Below are 8,007 nucleotides of genomic sequence, written 5' to 3'. Positions count from 1 at the left end.
ACCTAAAATGCATGGTAAATAGCCAGGTATGTAGATAACAGTTATCGCATTGTTTATTGTATGCAAATTCCTTCATACACTAAAACAGGGGTTTCCAACACGTTTTTTTATTTGAAGTTTATTCTCAACTTATACGCTAGCTACGAATGTTTGAATCCCATGCGGCGATGGTTGTGTGCGAGAGGATTGCTGGACTTTTTCACGCTGGAGGGTGCTTCACGTAGGCGCCGATCGGTAACGGCTTCCTCTACCATCAAGTTATGCTTCTGGAAACAAATAACTGGCTAACTGATCCCATACTCGACATGAACTGATCACCGGAGAAGAGACCGTGGTTCACCATATTATTGAGCCGTATTATCAGTCTCGCTCCCCCTTGCCTAATTATATGATACTTATATCGAAGAACTCCCAGATATTTCGTTATACATGATTACTTTATCATTCGACTCACTGTTTCCTCTGCATACAAAGAAACCAAACATAGGCAATTTGTAATCATTTTACACATTTTTTTTATTGATTTCTATAAAGAAAACAACTATTAGCAAATTGAGAGCAAAAGCAACAGCACATAAATTTCTTAATAAAACAGTGCGAGAGTTACAGCTTTGATTTAAAAAGATTTCAGTAAAATGAATTCAAATATGGCCAGTTCCGGTTTCGAAGAAGAAAAAATCGTGCTTAATTTCCATGGCCCAAAACTCAACCAAAATCTAATAAATTAGAGACAATTCTGAATCGAAATAATTTAGATCAAATTGTAGTATACCCTAACTGCCAGAAAACAGTCTGTTTTGCAATTTTACACGCGGAAAAAGAACAGGTTTTAAAAAATGAAACCGCAATATCAAATTTAGAAAGGATTTAGATGAGTGTTAATCTAATCTATATATCTTTGCTAAGCGAAATTGTATACAAAGATATGTCAAAAGAATTTCTAGAATAAATGTAAACAAAATTACAACGCCCCAAGAAACTTAATCCACTTTAATAGTAAATAAAGCCTTGATAGGCGCGAAGCTACAAATCACAAGAAAAGCTCCAAAATTATTTCAGCATTTTAAAATTTTTTAGACCCTCAGTATTTTTTCTTAATATGCATGGATCAACAAACCTGATAACTTCAATCATTAGCCCCTATAATTGTGCATTTTTTTTAAGTGTATAGTACTCTATAATCAGCCGTTACACACATAGTGAATAAAACATGTATTTTTAAAATAAATTCTCAATTTAAAAATATTCCGATTCTTTACCTTTTCAAAACTGCACTCATTTTTAGGAGATTTTGAAAATCAAAAGTTAGGCAACTCTACAAACTCAGTCTGAGTTTACTCAACGAGTGAATGCGCAACTGATATGAAGTAAAGATATATGTTTGTCAATCTTTTGCGAAAACCTTTAACAAATTTCAGAATAACAAATAGAAAGGCAAATCAGTTTCGAAGATCCACATTGTCGCTTGCAAATTGCAGCCTTTTTATAGAAACCTTAATTTTTATTTGAAAGACAAGGACCTCGCTAAGACAAATTTATATTCAATAATTAAAACATGCATAAGGAATAAAACTTCATTCTAATGAATAAAATTTCTTTGGAAAAACTTAAAATAGATTGAAATATGCACAAAGATTAAGGCGGTATTCTGAAAATCCAGCTTGAATATGAATCGTAGATAAAAACCATAGCATGGAGATAGTGAAACTTAGGGCTAGTGGCCCAATGAGAAAGAGAATGCTACATATATAAAATATAACGAAACGTCTGCACTCAGCAGTAAGAATATTATGTAACGAAGTCGAACAAATATTTTTTTCCGATAAACACAAATACATTTTGGTATAGCCAAGAAAATACAAGCGTTGAACTTTGTGACTTTCCTCTTTAAACATGACAATGTGAGGGCTTGTCCCTTGCCTTGTTTGGAGTAATAATTTTCCAAGTGAGACCATGTGAAAACCATTGAAATTTCAAATACAGGTATGTTCATAATCTAATAGTATATGCTTGCTTATCATTCAAGCATTATAAGTAGCCAGTCTAGAAAGGGAGAGCAATATGAGAAAATTCACTGAGTTGCGTTGCGTTTGGCAAGTCAATGAAGGATGGAAATTTAATTTCTACTTCATGACCAAATGAACCAATCTGTCTTAAGATTCGAATATTAATTACAGAAAAATTATTGAGAATACAACAGGGTTTCCTAACTTTATTTCTCTCTTCCAATTTTTGGCAAATTTCAAAAGTAAAGTTATTTATAATTTATCTTTTCATGTAAATATGTGTCGCTTGTTTCGACAATGACTATGTTATACAACAGAGGATTTTACTTCCCATCCTTTGCCATCTTTGGTCGAAACCAGTATTGAGGGAGAATTTAGTAGGGAGTGTGAAATTGGCCATGTAAAATGGCCCCCCAAGGGAAGTCAATTTACTTTTGGTAAATGCGCTCAAAATATGAATTTCTGAATGTTCCTAATTGTACATATTTATCTTAGCTCTCGTACGTGTCGAAATGATAATGAGAAATATATTAAAGAAATGCGCAAAAATGGTAAAAAGCAAAGTATATATTCAAGACAACTATACGCATTTAATTATATAATAGTAAATATACAATCAGTATGCATTGTAGAACTAGCATTTCAGTCCTGATGTATATTTTTGGTTTCGCTCGACAGATATCAAAGTTGCCGAATAAAAAAATCAGATGAAAATCCCATGCATGATGATTTTTGTTCCTCAAATCGAGTTATTTATTTTAGAGTCAATTCCCTATGTCCCACAAGCCCAATCACTTTTATGAAACAACATTGGTCTCTCCCGTGCTGTGGGTCTCCACTCTCGCATTGTCAGTTGCCATCGTAATTGCTCTTGGTCCAGTGTGAACGACATTTGATATGTTGATGGGTCCAGTACCTGGGAAAAATAATATTTGATTGATTTTGAATTTTTTTTTATTATTATATTAGGCTTTGAAAAATTATTAAAAAGTGGGTGACACCATATGGGTTATATTCGCGGCTAGGAATTCTTGTATAGGACACTGAAACTAACAGTGCTATCCCGACAATTGTGGTTTTTATGACTCGACCAATTAAGGTTTTTTTACCTTGAATATTTTTAAACAGCCAAGAACAAAGTATCATTGTCTTGAAAAATAGGGCCACCAGGCCCAGTGTATTGTGACGACATAATAATCGTATGTGACGTCGAATCAAAAAAAAATGTTGCCACCGATACCAATATATTTCACTGGGTGTAGTGATTTCGGCCAAAAGATATCATACAGTTTGGCTGCTATATAGTTTTAGTAGAATATTAACAGCTATTGTCAAAAAACAAGCCTAGTACCAGTGAGACGATGGAATGTAATATTTGCTTTAGCGCAAAACAGCGACAAATTAAACAAAGTTGCGTAGATTGCGAACCAAGTATATAATACAAATTCATTGAATGAAGCAGTCAATATCATAATGCATTATGAAATACTTAATGGAGCGAGTATTTCTACTTTAATATATATTAGGCTTAGATTTCATTGCTTGTTGCAATTGCAGTACTGAATTGTAGAGTGGGCAGTTACATTCTTTCACTATCTAAATTTTTGCATATGAAATTCCCCATATACTATCTTGACTGGTAATAATATGAAAGATCTCATACTAAGCCATATCATTTTTAAACAAAAACAAAACTTGCATTTTCCAGTATCATGTGAACTCACCTCTATTTTGAATTGGCCATTCTACGACCGCTATTAGATTTGTTTCGGCTTCTTCGTTTATTTTCACATAGTAATCGGCATCGATGACTCCAGTATGTTCCCGAGGACGAGGAAGAGGTTTAAAAAAAACCACATGTTTGCGTTTTTCAAAAATTTCTTTATTGATATGGAATTGCGAAGATGGATATCCCTGTGAGATTACTGTTTGTTTTGGTTCCGTGCATTCAAATCGAAGACTGACCCAAGAACCCAGACCTTCGAGAATTTCATGTGAGAGTCCCATGAATTTGACAAAGTTTGCTCTCTGTAGGCTTTCTTCCATGGAGCGTTGCGTTATTTCATCTTTGCAAAATACTGAAGAGATTTGAGCAGTGCGTTCCTGAATGTACACGTCATTGATAAGATGAAACTTTCCATCTTCGACTAACTGTGAGGAAACAGTCACTGCCATGCCACAGAAATGTGAAACAGTGAATCGAATCTTGTTGGTATTGCTTAAAATTGCTTCAGAAACCTTTTTCCATCCTGATTCTCCTTTTCTTATTTGAATATCAACTGGAATGGTTTTGTTTTCCCGAGCGCTGAAACATGTGTCCATTTCTACAGTTACGGGTTTGTTGAATTTCATGGAAGGTTTGCAAATCATCACAGGTGTTATAGGACAGTCGAGACTTAATATTACATCCGATGATTCGCCCTCAAAAGATACAGGCGAATTCTCAGGATCACTGTCCACAGCCAAGGTTACTTCAGTTTCTTCATCTAAAGCCAAGGGAGGGAAAATAAGTCGACATCCTAGTAGATTCATTTCACCACCAGATGGCTGAATAATCTGCTTAACAGAATATTTCTCTTTGGCTTTTCTATCAAATTCAGTATTGACGCGACCTAGTAAATTGATACTTTCTTTGAAAATAGAGCAGTTGTCGGTAGATAAAAATCCTCGTGGAATGGTACATACTGAAAAATAATTTGTCATAGTATCGAGTTCCCGAATCACTTCCCATTGATTATTCTCTTCATCATATCGCTCAACTGAAAGACCTTCATCCTTTCTTCCTCCCGCCACGTATAGTCGATTGTTCACCACACAAAGGCTCGGGCCCATGCGGGGATGACACATATTTGAGATTTTTGTCCAGCAATCAGATTTTTGATTATAGCACTGAACTATATCCAACCGGTCATTTGAAAAACCAAACCAGTCTTTAAAAACACCTCCTGCCAGAAAAATCATATTATGTAACACAGCACAAGACGCTAATTTCTGAATCATGGGCATATCAGCGATATCTGACCATTTCTTTTCGATCCCATTAAATCGTTTTCCTACTCTCGTTATACCATTTAATGCATAAATGCAATTGCCTGAAGAAGCCGTGCAGTATCCAAAATTCAAATTGCATCCTGGTAGTTTATCTGTCCACGAATTCGTGACAGGATTATACATTAATAGTTCGGATTCAGAAATAAAAGCCAAACAATCTTCGAAGTCAACTACACTGGTGACACTGTAAAAAAAATTATCAAAGCTAACGTGTCCACTTCTAGCGCTCTCTGGAATGTGCGATAAATAGCCCCAATTTCCTTGCTTATTTAGTTTTAAAATTTCCCTTTCATTTATTCCGTATACGTTTTCACCTACATTGATTATTTGCATACGTGAATACTTTTTGATTTGCGGTAGTACAACTGTCGTTGCACTCGAGAGATCACAGATGTATCCCATGCCCGAGAAATCCATGGCTAATATATCACATACCTCTTCGAGGGCATTCTTGTCTACAGTCAATATTCCGGGCCCCAACTCTTCCAAACTTCCAAAACAGTCTTCAAATTTGCTCAGGGTAGGATCCGTGAACAACGTATTAACGGTAGAAGATGAAAGAAGTCGTAGATTGATAAGTTTAAAAAAGCCTGGTAGCAAATCGACTCTTTCTGAGTTTTGCTTCATCCATCTCAGTATTGCTTTAGCCCTGACGTCTGCACTGCATTCTGCCACGCGTATCAGATTTTCGATTTCATCTTTACTGAAATTCAATATCTCTTTTCTTCTGAGAGCAAGTTGTGCGTGGGTCGTCAGGAACTTCTCAATCTCTGAATTCCAAAGTTCGTGATTGACCTTATTGTACTGGTCGTTGAGACTTTTCAGGATGAAGCAATTGTTCAAATCAATCTTGTCGCTTAATTCTCCAACTTCTGAAATTAAAGAGAAAATGTGACTAAGAGCAATTACTTTTAGCTCATATTCGTTCTCGAAAAACGGATCATTTACAACTATATTGAAAAGAAATGGAGCTTCCATTAAAGTCAGTAAATCTTTGAATAATGTTCTTGCATTGTCCTTGTTTTTCATCCAACGTTTGATTGCTTCCCACTTCCTTTCCAAGCCTGGCTCACTTGATTTCAAATAGATTTTTAAATCTTCTTGAGATACGAACTTGAATTCATCATCATCGATTAATTTCTCTAAACCATTTGTGAAATAAATGGCCTCGCTGTCGGGATATAAGCATAAGTCCAGCAATGAAATGCAACTTGGAGATTGTTCCACCAACTTTTCTTTTTCAATTTTCTGTTGAATAAATCCGATTGGTAGTTTATAGAGCTTGATAAATTTAAACAAACGAGAAAAATGTGTACGTCGCTCGCTTTTAAAACGGGTCCAAGCCAGGAGTAATTCATATTTCACTTCATCAGATATGCAGTTATTCATTTTTGCTTCCAATCCTTCAACGCTGTCTTCGCTGAAAGCTTCGTAACCAGCGCACTTGGAAACTTCCTCAATATTGTCGACTATGAATTGATTGATAAGCTCTAGTGGATTTTTGTCGACGGCAAGAAATTTTTCAGCCAATGTTTTCAGTTTGATGCAATTGCTCACTGTGACATTTTCTTTCAAGTTTCCTGTTTTCAAAAATACATGTTTCGAGACTAAATTTATCATGGTACTGTTGTCAAAAATATCGTCATCCAGAACAGTCGACAGTAGGAACGAAATAGGTAATTTCATGACCTTTAGTGATTCATCCAAGACTTTGATGAGATCGTCTCGGTCTCGGTTGGTTCTGATCCAAGTTGTGAGAGCCGACCAAGATACTACTGAATCCACTCTGCTTTTATCCAAGTAATAGATAAGGTCTGTTGAACTGATGGAGGGGAACAAATCCGCAGTCACTAATACCTCGAATTCATCAACTACCATTTTCTTTGCCTCAGTTCTTGCATGATGGTCATTGTATATCTCTGCCAAATGAGCAACAACTAAACAGTTTTCCGGAGACAAATTAGTTTGCAGAAAACGGAAACAAAGTTTTCTCAAAGCGTCAATTTGCAGAATGCTTGATACATGAAGAATATTCTGATAATTTTCATTGTTTATGTCTGTATCTCCTGTGTATAAAAACTCTATGCATCGGCTCATAGATTCGGCGTCAACCTCTTTTATTTCCACAACACCTTGCTCAACAACCTTTTTATCATGAAGAAACATGGCTTGAAAATAATCCGATCCTGCAGCCAATAAACTGCGATGAACTGGGAATATTGTATTTTTAATTCCAATATTAAAATCCAAGAGCAACCCAGCATCTTTCATTTTCGAATAAGAATCCAATATTTTTGATTTATGCTCACGGGCAGCTTCGGCCCGAAACCCATCCATTCTACAGATAAAATTTGCCTTACTCAGTACTGATATGAATACCTAAATAAATAAAAGTGCTTTTATATTTATATATATACATTAGATATTTCAGTGTTTTGACATGGCGAACGAAAAAAGGGTGGCCTGAACTCAAATTACGAGTTGTAACTTGTAAGCGGTCATACTATTCTGGACCTAAAACCATATCTCATACGGCTGATATACTTCTGTGTCAAAAACAATGAAGAATATTGTCATTCTAAGCTTGTGGATATCGTAAGCAGACAATTCATTTTGGTAAATGAATGGCGCGGCGGTGTGGCTCAACGGGCTAAGCGTTAGGAATACGCTCGCCACCGCACCTCTAATTACTCTGCGTGGGTTCGCAGGTTCGAATCCCATGCAGGGATGGTTATGTGCGAGAGGATTGCTGGACTCCTCGCCGTCGTTGGGTGGTTCACGTAACCGCTGGTCGGTTACGGCTTCCTCCACCACCAAGTCCATGCTTCCGAAAACAAACAATACAGTAAAAACTAATCCAATACCCGACTTGGAATGGTAACCGGACGAGAGGCCGTGGTTCGCCATATGGATAAGCCGTCCTATCGGCTTTCCTCTCCCCCGGGATAAA

The 8,007-nt window shown here is 36.3% G+C and overlaps 1 protein-coding gene across 1 annotated transcript; it reads right to left on the bottom strand.

Annotated features, from left to right (window-relative positions):
• Window positions 1-491: 491 nt before the first annotated feature.
• On the bottom strand, window positions 492-7,437 carry LOC120342113 (uncharacterized). Its single transcript, XM_078110927.1, has 2 exons — window positions 3,731-7,437; window positions 492-2,922 (listed from the first exon to the last, which is right to left on the bottom strand). Exons 1-2 carry the CDS (start codon window positions 7,392-7,394, stop codon window positions 2,804-2,806), a joined length of 3,783 nt encoding a protein of 1,260 aa, XP_077967053.1. The 5' UTR covers window positions 7,395-7,437; the 3' UTR covers window positions 492-2,803.
• Window positions 7,438-8,007: the final 570 nt, after the last annotated feature.

This window comes from Styela clava, chromosome 3 (genome assembly GCF_964204865.1).
Source record: "Styela clava chromosome 3, kaStyClav1.hap1.2, whole genome shotgun sequence".
Lineage (NCBI taxonomy): Eukaryota > Metazoa > Chordata > Ascidiacea > Stolidobranchia > Styelidae > Styela > Styela clava.
Note: the sequence above shows the minus strand (reverse complement) of the source record. Positions and strands in the feature narration are given on the sequence as shown.

Bases quoted from the DNA above. Each gene is read 5' to 3' on its own strand.
- LOC120342113 (XM_078110927.1), bottom strand. From the start codon at position 7,394: ATGGATGGGTTTCGGGCCGAAGCTGCCCGTGAGCATAAATCAAAAATA. The intron at 2,923-3,730 runs GTGAGTTCACAT...TATTTTTCCCAG, and splicing joins ATGGCCAATTCAAAATAGAG to GTACTGGACCCATCAACATA.